The 15600-nt window shown below is 40.3% G+C and overlaps 1 protein-coding gene across 2 annotated transcripts in view; it reads right to left on the bottom strand.

Annotated features, from left to right (window-relative positions):
- The window catches only part of KDM7A (lysine demethylase 7A), a 42523-nt gene extending 29558 nt beyond the window's left edge, over nucleotides 1-12965 (bottom strand). Inside the window, exons 1-6 of one of the 2 annotated variants that reach the window (XM_023736876.1) lie at nucleotides 11426-12962; nucleotides 7199-7316; nucleotides 5184-5344; nucleotides 2826-2967; nucleotides 2339-2525; nucleotides 492-654 (exon numbers count right to left, since the gene is read on the bottom strand). In XM_023736876.1, coding sequence (XP_023592644.1) covers nucleotides 492-654; nucleotides 2339-2525; nucleotides 2826-2967; nucleotides 5184-5344; nucleotides 7199-7316; nucleotide 11426 — 772 coding nt within the window. In that variant the 5' untranslated portion in view covers nucleotides 11427-12962. Of the gene's footprint in view, nucleotides 1-491; nucleotides 655-2338; nucleotides 2526-2825; nucleotides 2968-5183; nucleotides 5345-7198; nucleotides 7317-11425 lie in introns of both variants that reach the window. The other variant, XM_023736877.1, reaches the window with a different exon arrangement.
- Between the last annotated feature and the right edge of the window lie 2635 nt (nucleotides 12966-15600).

The raw sequence follows: 15600 nt of genomic DNA, 5'->3' as shown, positions 1-15600 counted from the left end.
GCAGGCCTGGCCTCTGACTGCAGTGGGGCTGCTTGGGGTTAAAGCTGAAGGGGCTTGATAAAATTTAGAACTTTGGCACTTCAAAGGACACTATTAAGGAAGTGAGAAGACAACCCACAGAAAGGGAGAACATTTATGCAAGTTATATATCTGCTAAGAGACTTGTGTCTAGAATATATGAAGAACTCTTACTACTCAACAATAAAAAGACAGATAATCCAATTAAAGAATGGGCAAAGGATATGAATAGACATTTCTCCAAAGAAGATCTAGCAAGGGCCATTAAGCACATGAAAAGAGGCTTCGCATCATTAGTCATCAGAGGAAGACAAATGTAAACCCCCATGAGATACTACTTCACACCCACGAGGAAGGCTGAAATAAAAACGACAATGAACAAGTGCTGTGGAGGATGCGGAGGAACTGGAACCCTACACTGCTGGTGTGAACGTAAAACGGGGGTGGACGTGGGGGAGGGGTTAGAGCCTTACCTGTAGGAACAAACAAGGTATGCCCCTGCTTTACCACGCATTTGTAGCATTTATCCACCTTGTCTCCAAAGAACACCTCACTCTGGGTCACAGATGAACTCCAAGATTCATAGAGGGCCAAATTTCCATCTGTTGGCTTTATCAAATAAAAAATCTTCTCACCCTATAAGGAAGTAATCATACTAATTTTTGAAAAAGGAAAAGCCATTCTTAGGATGGCCTACATTTCCCAATACGATGACCTAAATTAAACTGGATAATTGTCAGTTTTTTTTTAGGCTCAGAAAGACGTATTTCACATACCTGGTCAGTGGTTACTGCCATTAATAAGCATCTTCACAGGTGCCAGAGCTCCCCCTCCCAGACAGGACCATAAGTCCATCCAGTACATGTTGGAGAAACCATTAACAGGGAGGAAGGTAAGGACCACAAACGTCCCACTGGTCTCCTTTCGTTTTCAAGGTATGGAAGTCCACTCACGTTACAGAGAGTCATCCCTGCAAACTCTGCCCTTTCTCTTAAGATCTATAACATGATGATTATTTTTAAACATCTATTATTTTAAAATATCTATAAACAAACTGCGAGAGAAAGATGTGGCAGTCTGCTTCTGTAAGGATTTACAGCCTTGAAAACCCTATGGAGCAGTTCTACTCTGTCCCTATAGGACCCTATAGGGTCACTAATGAGTCAGAATCAACTGGAATGGCAGTGGGTTTGGTTTTTTTTTTTTTTTTTTAATAAACAAACTTCCTTTAATAAACTGACCCTTTGCTTCTCCATGGAGAAAAAGAACAGGGGCTCAAGGACCCAGGGTCAAATACAGTCCAGGGCATTGCTGAGCGATGGGTATTTGATACAGATTAAGATTTAGTTCTAAATCAGTGCAGCCCAATAAAACTTTCTGTGGTGGTGAAATGTTTAGATCTGTGTTATCCCATACAGTAGCCACTAACCACAGGGCTACTGAGCACTTGACATATGGCTGGTGCAAACGAGGAACTGAAGTTTTAATTATATTTAATTTTAATTTGAGTCCCTGGGTGGCTACTAACTGAAAAGTTGGAGGTTCAAGTCCACCCAGAGGTACTTCAGAAGAAAGGCTTGGTGATCTACTTCTGAAAAATCAGCCACTGAAAATCCTATGGAGCACAGCTCTGCTCTGACACACACGGGGTCACGCGTTTTGGTTTTTAAATTTTTATTACTTAAATAACCATGTGTGACTAGTGACTGCTGTGCTGAACAGCACACTTCTAGATAAGGCAACGCGAACGTTAGCTGCGGGGAGGAAGTGGGATTGGTATGGGCATTCCTGCCGTACCCAACCAGCTGTCCTAGCCCAACCGTAAGGCCAGAAACAATTATTACTATAATTCTGCTCCTTTTCAGGTATTTGATTCAGGGAATAACTGATCATTGACAAGGGGAAACAGGAAACAAAAAGAGATGACAGGCTAAGAGAAACCAACTTAAAAGATAGAAGGCAAAAAAGGAATCTAAATATAAATTAAGAACCCCTAGCTCTCCCATTACTTGGGATAGAACAATGTAAGGTACAAAGATATAAAAGAAGTTTCAGCAGAAAAAGGGTTAGAGAACTCTTTATTCCAACAGCTTATTCCCAACTTCTTGTTTCATCTCAAACTAATCATTGATTTATTCAAATCTCAGTGATTTAAAAAAAAAAACAACAATGTTTAAAGGTAACGTGATGACTCCTACTTAAAAATGTTCCCCTTTACAAGTGTCATTTACAGCAGAGAATGTGCCACTGGAAAAACATGGTGATTTTTTTTTTTTTTTTTTTTGGTCAACAAGAGAACAAAGAAACACCCGTATCTTACCCAGAGGACATGGTACCAGACCGAAGTGCCACCAAAGTCAATGTGGAAATCCGTGTAGCTGTCTTGAACGCCCATTAAGCAGTATTTCTGAACAAATGGCTTAGGAAAGACTGAATCATCTGGCCAGTAATTTTCCACCCAGGAAAGTTTTCTGGCTATATCAGGGACCTCCACCAATTCAGACATCCTTTAAAAAAACAAACACACACGTACACACACACACACACACCACGCAAATTAAAACTTCTTAAAACAGCACCTCGCATCTCAACCCAAACCAAGTAATTAACTGGAACGGAAGGTTAACTTAAAGTTTGAAACACATCATATTTCTAAACGTTCTCACAGTGTTCCAAATCAAACTTTAGAGCACTGCCAGCACGAGATCACTTTAGAAGCCATCAAGTTTCTAACAAAAATAAACTGATCATTAAACTACACTTGACTAACACCCAGGATGCTAAGCCAGAGTTCCAGAGCTACTCACTTTGTATCTGAAAATTCAAGGCTGATCACATTTAACACTTTTGGTCTGTTAGGGTTCGTGAAGTATTTAACATAATTGTGAAGTGTCATTTTGCTGTCTGCCTGCCTTGCCACGTCGATGACATCGATCACTTTGTCACCACCTACAGAGAGAAACAACAGTCTTTTTACTGGGCTTGAGGTTATACCATAGATGCCCTACACAGAAATATTTTAAAGACCATATTTACTTGGTATGATAGTTAAGCCATCCATAAAACTACACAGCCTGAACAAAGATTCTTCCTACCTTCTTACTTTAAGTCCAACTGCAACTTTTGAAAAAATGGACTTCTTTGAGAGAAGGAATAAAACAGCACGGCACAATTAACCCTGAGAGAAAAACTTACACGGCTTCTAAAACTGTCCTCCTACCAGTGATTTCCACCGTGCAGCTCACGCTGACAAGAACACACCGTGCTGGATGTGGAGAGCGTGTGACGCTTCCAGGGTCCCACCCATAACGTGAGGGGACTGGTTTCCCCCTTCCCTTTTCTAATACCTAAGATTTAAGGGCTCTCATTTTCAAAACCACATCAGTCAATGGTGAATCAGAAGCAAGCTGGCCAGGACAAGCAAGTTCCGCTGGCCTGGTCGTGCCTTCTTGGCTTCAACAGAAAACAAGCGATCAGGAAGCAACGATCAGTTGTGTTTGTACGAGTGAGTGAGTTCTGCGCCATGCTCGCTCTGTATTTCCCAATCACCCCATGGCCCCGCCACCCTGGGAAGCATCACCAGCTTTGCAGAGCACTACAGGAGAAGGAGGGCTTCGACATATGGCAACACTCACCCACTCTGAAGGAGACAGCAAATGAACGCCTGTTTTTACTTTAACGTAACATGACAGAGGTTAAGAAAGTGTTGCCTAATCTACTTCTTTAGTTTACCTTTAGGAGACAAGACAATCCTGTCACTGGTCTTCCACTGAGGGAGACACATACATTCCGTGGAGAACTGAAAAGTTAGCCATCAAGCAATTTAAACCTTTTTTCCTGTTGTTGTCGTTAGGTGCACAACAGAAGGAAGCCCTGCCCGGTCCTGCGCCATCCTCTGCCCAGTCCTGCGCCATCCTCTGCCCAGTCCTGCGCCATCCTCACAGTCGCTATTATGCTTCAACCCATGGTTGCAGCCACTGTGTCAATCCGTCTCGTTGAGGGTCTTCCTCTTTTTCACTGACTTAATTTATATTACACTAGCCACTTATTTCACAGTGCTACTGACATTTATTTTACAGTGCTATGAGCTTTAGGTTAAACTTTGGTCTCATCCCTGATCTATCAAATATTCAAAATTAGCAGAATGTGAAGCCATGATATTTAACTGGATTTCCTCAGGGAAAGGAGCCCTGGTGGCGCAGTGGTTAAGAGCCATGGCTGCTAACCAAAAGGTCGGCAGTTCAAATCCACCAGCTGCTCCTTGGAAACCCTATGGGGGAATTCTACTCTGTCCTGTAGGGCTGCTATGAGTCGGGATCGACTCAATGGCACCTAACAACGACAGGGAAACAGTCATCAATGAGACTTGCCAACCAGTGGTTAGATAAAGGGACGAAGTCTCAGATGTTCCATGCTGGAGAGCTAAGGTACTGTAGTGGATTTACAATTTGGAGTAATGTAGATTTGAGAGCTGTGTCTTCAGATAATCTCTACCCGTTGCTTACAGTGACTAAGATCCACATACAGTCAGCTGTATCTATCAGGACCAGCATGAGAACCAAAGAAATGACTGAAAAAGTCAACAATGGAGCAACAGAGGAAGGGTGGTCTGCCGTGTTTTTAAGCCTTTCTGGGTTCCCAAATCACACGCTAAGTCCAGAAGTCATTAACTGGTAACGTTCGTCGAGTCATGCATATAAAGACGGGCGGAGGACGATCTTCTTGTCTTGGCCCTCCCTCCAAGCAGCAACAAGTCTCTGACACGGGATCCAGAGGACTCGTTACTGTGAACAGGCAGCCGCTGTGCTTGGCTGAGGCTCTCCCACTGCTATCTGGAGACGCCTACAGCCTGGCTCATTTCCACGTCTGCTTTTTCCTGGTTTCTGCAGCCTCAGTAGTCGTTTCTCCAGAGCAAATACCAGAAAATTGACTGACTCCATACAGGCAGACGATGAGGCTGAAAACGTTTCATTCTATGTTCCTGACAATGGGAGGTCTGCTGAGAAAACAGTTTTCAACAAGGGGTGATACTGGGTTTCACTTTCTCTGAAATAAGAAACTGAACTAAATTAACATTTCTTCATTCAATTTTTCATTTTATTGGGACGCTAACCATTTTTTATTTATCGTGTTTTCCCAAGCACTTACAGGAATCGAGTTCGTACCTACGTAACGTTCCACATCCGTAACAGAAAAAGTAGGTGGGGGGAGCCTGAGTCCCAGGTCATCCAACTTAGGGACCATAATGGGGACATCGAATCCATGCTTCTCCAGGTATCTCTGTGTCAGCTGGCCACCATGCATCTTTACGACGACTTCATCGGCACTGAGGAAAAACGGAAGGCTGACATATCATCTCTGTTGGGAAGATCCGTTTAAAAAAAATACTGTGCAAATAGATGAACTCAGATACTATATTACTGGTATGTATATATTATTATTTATACTGTGAATATTATTTACATTATTATACTGTAGTATGATAGGTCCTCATCTATCATCCTGATTTCACTTTTTACAACAAATGTTTTGAAAACTCCCTTTTACTCTCCTAAAGTAAGATCCACAGATAATATAAGATACTTACCCCAATGTATACAGTTGGAAATAAGACTATACTTAGACTATAACCCTCTACAGGAATATCTGTGAAACATCTCAGAGCTGAACAGGACAAAGGACAATTCACCGCCATGCAGAACTGGCCTGGCACACTGGCGGCTGACTAGCATCCCTGGCCCACCGCTGTGTTCTGTGCGAATCTTGTTAGACCTGTTTCTGCATAAAGATTTACACTAAATAAAATGGAAGATGGGGCCAGTAATCCATTTTATTTTATACACTTCTGTATTAATCACATCAAGTATGTGTAATTCAGTAAGTTTTGTTACTCTACTATGTTTTTAAGTGATGTGAAGGTTGATGGGATTAAATAAAATAAAACCAAAAGACCTTTAATTAACGGCAATCACAGTTTGGGCATCTGTGACCATCTCAATGACCCACTCTCATTCATGCTCACCGTGACAGAAAAGCCACAGGTATTACCTAGCCGGGTGTTCTTAACACTTTTTTGAGTCACAAGCCTACTTGAAAACACATTCTAATGAAAGCTCCAGCATCACCTCCCTGAGAAACGCACATCCACACACTGCAGACATTTTCAGGAGCTCACAGCCTGTAGGGAGGCCGCCCATAGGCCCAGGCTGAAAACCCTGGCTCCAGGCTCCAAAACAATCAAGCGTTTTCCAATAAAAAGGAAAAAAAAATTGTTTCCTGTGATTTTGAAACTGTTAAAGGAGAATATTTGGGAACAGGGTCTTTAAAACCACAAAAAATCACAAGAAACATTGTGTTTCATACATATTTTCTTTCTCTCAGGAGACCTCAGGGAGCCAACAGGAGTTTATCATTCCTATTTTTCTGTGTAATGATTAAGGAGAGGGGTAGATAAGAATCCTACAGATTGTGGAGAAATAGCAGGATAATGCCATAATCGGCTGCCTGTGATTCAAATTTAAATTGTGCTTCTCCCCTGCAACCAGCCCGGCTATGACCTTGTATAAAAGCCTATTGAGCAGCATCACTTAAATGTAAGTCAGGCAGTGAGCAGGAAATGATCTAAATTAGCGTGATTAAATGCTTTGTAATGCTTCTGACTCTCTCTGAGCCACAGACAAACTCAGATGCACTTCACTATCTTTAAGCAAAAAAGCCCAGCCCCGATGTCACCACAAACCAGGCGACAGATGTGGGTACTGCCTGTGGGCCTGGTACACAGACAGACATACAAACAACGTGAAGGGAAAACAGAAGGTAAGGTGAAAGGAAAGAGAAGAAACAGCTGCAGCTCACAGAGCCGAGTGCTGGGAACACAGCCTTGGGTCCACGCATTTCACACTTGTGCACAGTGACACCCAGGAAGAAATCGGCCGTACACGGAGACCCAGGATATCTACACACACGGAACAAAGTTCCATGAAACTATGCTTACTAATCCTATTACTTGCAACGTACTGATTTTTTCTACTCTTTTCTATTTCATTTGAAAAAAAAGTGGAAAGCTGGTTGAGACCAGTAATAAGGTTGCAACCTGAAATTTGAAAAGCACTGCTTTAGATAATGTCACTTTAAGAGCCAGCACTGTTAAATTTTCTTTGGTCAGAAGGCGTCCATATACCTTGGGAAGACACGGGCGCGCAGCTGGGTGACGAAGGCCCTCGTCCCGGCCTGCACGGGCTTGGAGCCGTCGTCGATCTCCGTGCAGTCATGCCGATGCCAGTTCCTCCTCTCCTTCACTGGTGTGAGAAGATTGACAAGAGAAGAGGTGACGGAGGGCACTGGGCACTTGCTACATAATCAGAATAACAATCGTAGATATGATACAAACATGTTTTTAACGCGTGTTTACTGCATTTCCAGGCCAAAAGAGTAAATTCTATGGACTGTATTGTAACGCTGCAATTATAGGTAATTAACTGTGGGAAATTGTACTGATGTCTGCACCTCAGAAATGCATCTAAAAATAAGATGGCTGGATGTGTGATAAAACAAGTCAGGAAAACGTCAGAGGTAGAATCTAGATGGTGGGTTTATAGGTGTCTGTTGAAAAATTCTTTCAGGTTTTCCTGTATGTTTGAGCATTTCCATAATAAAACATCGAGGTGGGGGGAGACAACTCTGATTCTAAATTACTTCAATCCTTCACCTTACAAAGATCATAATAATAAAATTATACCGGATCCTCCCATGATAAGGAGAAGTCACTGGACATAATCAGTAGGGGTGGGAAACAGTTCAGTCATATGTAAGAGTCTAAGACAAAGTTTCCAAGTATCTCAGTCTGAAAGAGTAAATTCCATTTTAAAAAAATATCACTAGAAAAACTGAGAATCACCAAGCGATCTTGCTAGAGCTTTTCAGGTCTTAAAAAATAAAAATAAAAAAAGAACAAGAGGAAATTTTAAACTAAATGGTGATGAGTTTGGAGAGCCCATTAAGGCATTCTTCAGGACTTCTCTCATTTGAAACCACTTCTGAAATTCAAGCCTCTTTCATGCCACGCTTTTTTTCTACATATACAGATACATAACCCCATTTTATTTTCAACTGGGATCACAGTATCTCTCCTCCTTACTTTTCTTACTATATCATGAGTATTTCCCCTGGTTAAATATTCAAAAGCAATTTAAAGGCAGCCTAGAATTTAAGATGTGGGTACACCATATTGTTATCATTTTTTGATTCTTAAAGCACATAGTTCATTCTGAATCTTTCTTCAATGTTGAGATTAATATTCATATACATAAACCCGTTTTTCTCTGATTAATTCCTCAGGATAAGTTCCTGGAAATGCTGAAAGAATGGCTATCAACATTTTTAAGATTCTCTCTACATACTGCAAACCCGCCTCCGCAAAAGTGGTAGGAACGCCAGTTCTCACTGTTATTATCCAAGTAGCCTATCTCAAGGCCCTCATCAATGACAAGCATCAGCATTAAAAAAAAGATCGACTCATCTGACAGGTGAACTACGGAATTACACCATTTTAATCTGCATATGTGCAGAACAATTGAACTAGTCCAGAGCACGGACTTTGGGTTCAAATTCCAGCTCCGTCAAATCGCTCTGTGACTGAGCTAGGTGATTTTTCTGATTTCTCACACTGAGTTGTGAGGTAATACAGGTCAAGTACTTACTTAGTGTAGTGCCTGGCGTAATAAGCTGTCAATTACTACTATTTCCTTTCAAACTTGTTGACTTGCAGGAGGTTAACAGAAAGATACAATAACCCTGTTGGGGGCCAACCTGTTTAAAACATACAATCTTAGCTACTGCAACAGCTGACTGGATTTCTACAGGAAGGAGCCCAGCCCCTTTGGAAGGGATAGTTCAGTCGCTGTCATAGGGAAAGGAGAGAAAATTTTGTGTTTGGATTGCATATGCCTGAGAAGCAAAGAAAACGTGTTTAAGTGTTGGCGTTGTTTTTTGATACCTGCCCTCAAATAGCGTTCTGAATTCCCATTAGGAGGATAAATTCTAAATTCACCATATTAAGCGGTATTATGCTAGGTAAGGAGCCCTGGTGGCACAGTGGTTAAAAGCTTGGCTGCTAACCAAAAGGTCGGCAATTCGAATCCCCCAGCCACTCCTTGGAAGCTCTGTGGGGCAGCTCTACTCTGTCCTATAGGGTCGCTATGAGTCGGAATTGACTCAACGGCATCGTGGTGTGGTATGGTGGATGCTGGCTAAATGGTTTATAATAAGGATTCCTGGGGAACAGGAAACCCTGGGTAGCAAGCAAGAGAGGCTTAATAGCAGAGGGAAAGGAATCAAAAGGTGCAACCCAAACCAGGGATGGAGGGTGAGGGCTGGGCAAGGGGAGCCTCAGATCCATTTAAAACAGATTACTGAATCTCGGGCATTTCTCTGTGGGTACTCAGAGCTGGCCTTCTGCCCAGAGATGGCCAACGCCTGATCTTAGTTACCAAGGATGAGAAGCATACAAAGGACCAGATAACAGGCAAGCTTCTCCTGGAAGCAGCCTATTTCAAAGCGTAGATTGTGATCCATTATTGACTGGGAAATCAATTTAGTGAGCATGACAAGTTTTTTAAAAAAATTAGATCACATAGAAAATAGATTGCATCACACGTGGTGGAATTTGAAACCCTACATTATCCTGCCCCATAATAATCCACTTCATATTTCAATTTAATTCAAATTATTTCATTTGTAGATTATATGCTTAATTCTAAACTAAAACTCTTACAAATTTTAGTTCTATTTTATTTGAGATAAAAATCCAATGTTATTTACTTTCTCTAAGAATTACATTCCATCAACAACCATCTCAAATTATATAATACATACTTCAGTGTTACGTGGTATAAGATTCTTTAAAAACATTTACGACAATAAATTAGCCAATTATACGTGCAAAAATTTTAACAACTTGCTAAACCTCAGACTTTATACTGTGGAACTAACAAAATAGATCATCTGTATTTTATAAGGAAATATTTTAATGTATTCCTATAGCTTAAATTTCTAAATCTCTTACAAGGAAATTAAGAAAGTTATTAATGTTACTAGCAAAACAGATGAGCAGTCAATTGCTAGTCTCTTTTAAAAAATTATTTGCCAATAACCTCAGAACAAAATGTCCATTTAAAAAAAAACACTAGAGATAGAGCCACATTTGAAATAAAGTAAAGAAGGTGTGTCGTTTCCCTACATCTGACCCAAGTGGGCAAGATTCACGTCTTGCGAAGGCTCCTCCTAGCTCTAGCGTGGCTTAGTCTACAGTTTTCATTTTAGTTTTGTGAACACAAAAGCAATAGTTTGCGGTCTGAATTTTTAAGAAAAGAAATAATCATAATACAATCCAAAGCCTTCTAAACATTTTCTCTACTCTCACAGTTGAAAAATGACAATTAATACTTCAATTTATTCTTCTGGGGGGAAAAAAAAAAACTAACGTGTCACCGTCGAGTCGATTCCAACTCATGGTGACCCCACATGTTACAGAGTAGAACTGCTCCATAAGGTTTTCTCGGATGTAATCTTTATGGCAGCAGATAGCCAGGCCTTTCTTCTGTGGTACTCCTGGGTAGATTCAAACTGCCAGCCTTTAGATTACTAGTCTAGTGCAAATCATCTGTGCCACTCAGGGATATTTTTATTATTATTATTCCGAAGCATACGTAAAAGGCTAGAAATAAATACCATCTTCTATGTGCTGTTTCAGCCCCAGACCATGATACAGATCTATTCCTGGTGAAGGTTACTGGCACACTTGGGAGGATGCTGAGGCCCCACTAGCTCATACCTTCTCAGGAAGAAGAGTGCAGTGAGGGGCTTGGGCTGGCCTTGTCCTCTGGGCCGCACCTTCCTAGGGACAGCACCAGACGGGCTTCAGGCACAGCGGGCGACTGGGCGCAATTCCTGGCCATGTTCAATATGATGAGAAAATCCAGAAAATGTAATATTTTAGCTCATCAATGCACTAATTTCTCCCTAAACGCATATGTGTGCATCAAAGTCTTATCTATACATAATCCAAAAATACTACTGAAAGATCTTTTTTATTTGTTTAATTTATGAAGGATAAAAAGTTGAAGTTTCCAGAACCAGAAAAATTCTTCACCCCATTTCTCAAATTGAAGGCTTTGAAAATATGTAATTGTTTGAAAGCTTTGCTCTGGTTATTAAGAATGATAGTTATTTTTTAATCTTTTGACTTTTTAAAAAGGTTAGACAAAACATGCATTCTAAATAACTTCAGTAATATCTTCCCTATAGTTCTTGGTGGGTGTAAATATAACTAATTAGAGTACTGTTAAAATATCACCATGTGTACGTTACGTTCTAAACTTAAATTTTTACTTATGCTAGCAGTACTTACTCAAGGAGGAGCCATGGAGAACTGCACAGCTGGGACAGTGATACAGGTCAATGTCAAAGGCATAATGTTCTTCTACTCCAACACAGCTAAGATTAAGGGCGGAAAAAAAAGTCAATATGTAAATAAGTTGAAAATCTTAACTAAAATAGATCGGTTGGAATTTAGCTGAGACACGTACAACAACCTCACCAACAAATTTTGCAGAGTATAGAAACATACGCAATGACAAAATTTATCCTCTTCCCTACACACCTGCTAAACTGTGGGAGAGAATACACCCAAATACTTGGGAAGTGATTCACCGTCAGAGCAGTCGAGACATCAGAAGTAAAGCAATTACGAGCCATAAGACCCACAGCCACTGTGTAAATGCCACCTGACTTTAAAATGCCCCCTGCAGCTGGTCAGTCAGTTTGGGTAACATCACTAACGTGGTGAGGGCACCGAGTCCTAACGGTTCTGCTTTGGGTCTCACAGCCCCAGTTAACCAGTTAATTTGGGTTGAGGCACTGTACCCTGAGTATTCCACCTCATGAAGTGCAATATAAAGAGCAAGGTCTCTGACCCTCTCTGAGAACTGAGGCAGGTCACCCTTTCTGCCCAGAGATCACTGGGCAAAGAAGCAGACAGAACTAAGGCACAATTTCTAAGGGGGAAACATTACTCAGTTGCCAGGTGTACCAATCGAGCGGAATATGGGTCAAATTATCCAGAATGCAATGGGGAAAAACTGTGATGGAAAATACAGATACGAAGGTAAGAGCCACAAATCCTAAAACGAGAAATCGTAACATGCATTTCATCAGTCTCAGGAGGTGGGGGCAGAGACAGGCTGAAGCAATAGAGTGAGGACATAAAGGCTAAGACACTCCAGAAATAATGAAAGACACTGATCCGAATTCAAGAAACCCAGCAAATTCCAAGGAGGATAAATAAAAAGAAATCTACACCTGATCGCATCACACTGAAACTGCAGAAAACAAAAGACAGAAAATCCTTAAAGCAGCAAGCCAAAAACACACAGATCCCTTGCAAAGATGAGAGACTTCTCAAAACACCAACAGAAGCTAGAACACATCACAATACCATCGGCTTCAAGAAAATATCTGCTAACCTAGAGCCAATATTCAGGGAAAATGTTTCAAGGAGGGCAACTAAATAAATAAAATTTAAAAAGTATTTGTAGACAAAGGAGCCCTGGTGGCACAGTGGTTATGTGCTCAGCTGCTAACCAAATGGTCAGCAGATCAAATCCACCAGCTACTCCACAGGAGAAAAGACCTGGTCCTGCTCCCATAAAGGCTGCAGCCTAGGAAACCCTATGGGGCAATTCTACTCTGTCCTAGAGGGTTGCTATGAGTCGGGTATGGGTATTTGTAAACAACCAAACACTGAGGAGCTCACCTCCAGCTAAGCTACAGCAAAGGAAACACCAGAAAATATACACTTCTCCTCACTTATCGACTATCTACTTATCCAACATTTCGCATTTATAACAATAGTAAAAATTCTACTATCTGACTAATTTTGTGCATTAACAAAGTACATCTGGCAGTAACGAACGCCATCGAGGTGTGAGGCGAGAGTAAAGCTGGCTGTAATGACTAAGGTTTTGTGTCAACTTGGCTGGGCCATGATTCTCAGTGGTTGGGCAGTTATGTAATAATGTAATTTGGCAGTTATGTAATGATGTAATGATCCTCCATTTTGTGATCTGATGTGGTCATCCTCCATTTTTGCCTAATGACGATTTCACATAACAACTTGGTCTTTGGAACCTAACCGTGTTGATAAGTGAGGAGAGGGACTGCTTCTGCAAGAAAGACAGTGATTACAGAGAGGTCTGGATACAAGAAAAAATGACAGCTAAGGAAGCTATGAATGTGGGTAAATGTGCACGAACACTGACTACACAACACAAAATGTTATGTGGGATTTGAAATATGTAAAGAACCAAAATACGCAACAACAGCGATACTTCCATCAGGAGAGGACAAAGGGGTTACAGGAGAAGAAAGGTAACGATTAACATGAGGTTTTGGTAAACTGAAGGTGCATACTGTAATTTCTTGGGAGATCACTAAAAGAACAGAAACAGTATGACCTCCAAACTAGTAGAAGAAAAAAAATGTTTGAATAAAAAAAAAAAAATCCCAAAAAAGGGGAAGAGAAAAAGAAAAAGAACAAAAGATGGGAGATATAAATTCAAATGTATTAGTCATTATATGCAAATGGCTAAGTGCTCCAGTTAAAAGACATATTATCCAACTAGATTTAAACATTACAATTCAACAGCATGCTGCTTACAAGAGACACCCATAAAACATAAGAATACAGGAAGACCGAAAGTAAAAGGATGGAAAAATAAATAGCATGAAAACAGCAGTCAAAAGAAAACATATCTGTATCAATATTAAGCAAGACAGAATTTTTAAAGAAAAAAATTGAATGAGATAAATAACGTTCACTTCATAATGACAGAAGTTTCAATTCACCAGGAGGATATACCAGGAGCAACTGTAATGGGAGATTTTGACAGTAACTGATAGAACAAGCAGGTGAAATCTATGAAATATATAAGACACGAGTGATAGAATTAAAAAACACAGCCTAGTGGACATTTACAGGATACTATCTCCCAACATCTGTAGAACACACATTCTTTTCCATTATATGCAGACCGTTCATAACAAGTGCCTGGGCCACAGCTGAACTTTGAATGCCTAAAATCATAAAGAGCACATTCTCAGACCTAGTTCCATTAAGCTGGAAATCAGTGACAAAGAGCAAACTGAAAATCCTCATGTTTGGTGATTAAGAAATAAACTTCTAAATAATTCATGGGTCAAAGAATGATAATGAAAATAACTGAGCTGAACAATAATGAAAATACTCAGTGATAAAACTTGTGGGATACAGAATTTATAACTGGAAATGCATAGCTTTAAATGCATATATTGAAAAAAAGAGACTGGAAATTACTGAGCTAAGCATCTGGCAAAATAAACCTTGAAAAGGTAGACAGAAGGAAAAATAAAGGTGAGAGCAGAGACTCTATGGCATAAAAAACACACACGCTACACAGCATCAAAGCCAAAACCGACTCTCTGAGAAGGCTTTCAAAATTGGTAAATGTCTAGCAAGGTCAAGAGAGAAGGTATAAAGTACCAACACTAGGAATTTAGAAACGGATTTAGCTAGAGATCATACAGACATCACATATGTAAGAGGGTATTATCAACAATTTTACATTAAGAGATTAGAATATATAGACAAAACGGGCAAACCTGAATCACAAAGAAATAGAATACCTGAATAGTCCCATAACTATTACCAAGTGAGACCTTTCCACAAAAAAAAAAAAACCCTGCAGGCTCAGATGGCCTGACAAGCAAGTTCTATAAAATATTCAAAGAATTAATAATTCCAGTCTTACACAAATTTTCTCCAGAGAAGAGGAGAAAAGCGCTGACTCCCCAACTCACCTGCTGAGCACAGCGTGACCCTGACGCTGTAACGTGGAAAGGAGGATGTGAGAGAGGAAAACCACAAGCCCATCTTATCTAGGAGCAAAGATGCGAACATCAAGTCGGGTCTACCCAAGGTACACAAGGTTGTTTTAAAACACACAAAAAAATTAATTCATAAAATTCACCACATTAATAGAGTAAAAGAAAAAAAATCATATGACCATTTTAAAAAGTCCAGAACAACTGTTTAATAAAAGTCAACATTTACTTATGATAATAGGGTCGCTATGAGTCAGAATTGACTTGATGGCAACAGGAAAGAGTAACAAACAAGAACTCCCTAGCAAATCAGAAATAGAAGGAAACTTCCATAATCTGGTAATGAGCATTTCTAAAAAGTTCTATACAAATAACATGAAAGCAGTGGTTTTGCAATTAAGAACAAGACAGGAATCCCTGATCCTGCGACTTCTAGCGAACACCGCACTGGCGGATTGAGCTGGTGTACTAAAATAAGGAAAACAACTAAAAGGTATAGGTACTAGAAAAGAAAAAACAAAGCTATTATAAGAATTAATAAAAAGAAGGGTTGTTAGATGCAAAATCAGTACATAAAAATAATATTTCCATATACCAGCACTATAAAGCTAAAAAATGAATTACAGTAAAACCTGAGAGAGCGGGAACTCGACCGGACTGCCTTGT

This window comes from Trichechus manatus, unplaced genomic scaffold (assembly GCF_000243295.1).
Source record: "Trichechus manatus latirostris isolate Lorelei unplaced genomic scaffold, TriManLat1.0 scaffold00093, whole genome shotgun sequence".
Lineage (NCBI taxonomy): Eukaryota > Metazoa > Chordata > Mammalia > Sirenia > Trichechidae > Trichechus > Trichechus manatus.
This window is presented reverse-complemented; position numbering and strand designations above follow the sequence as displayed.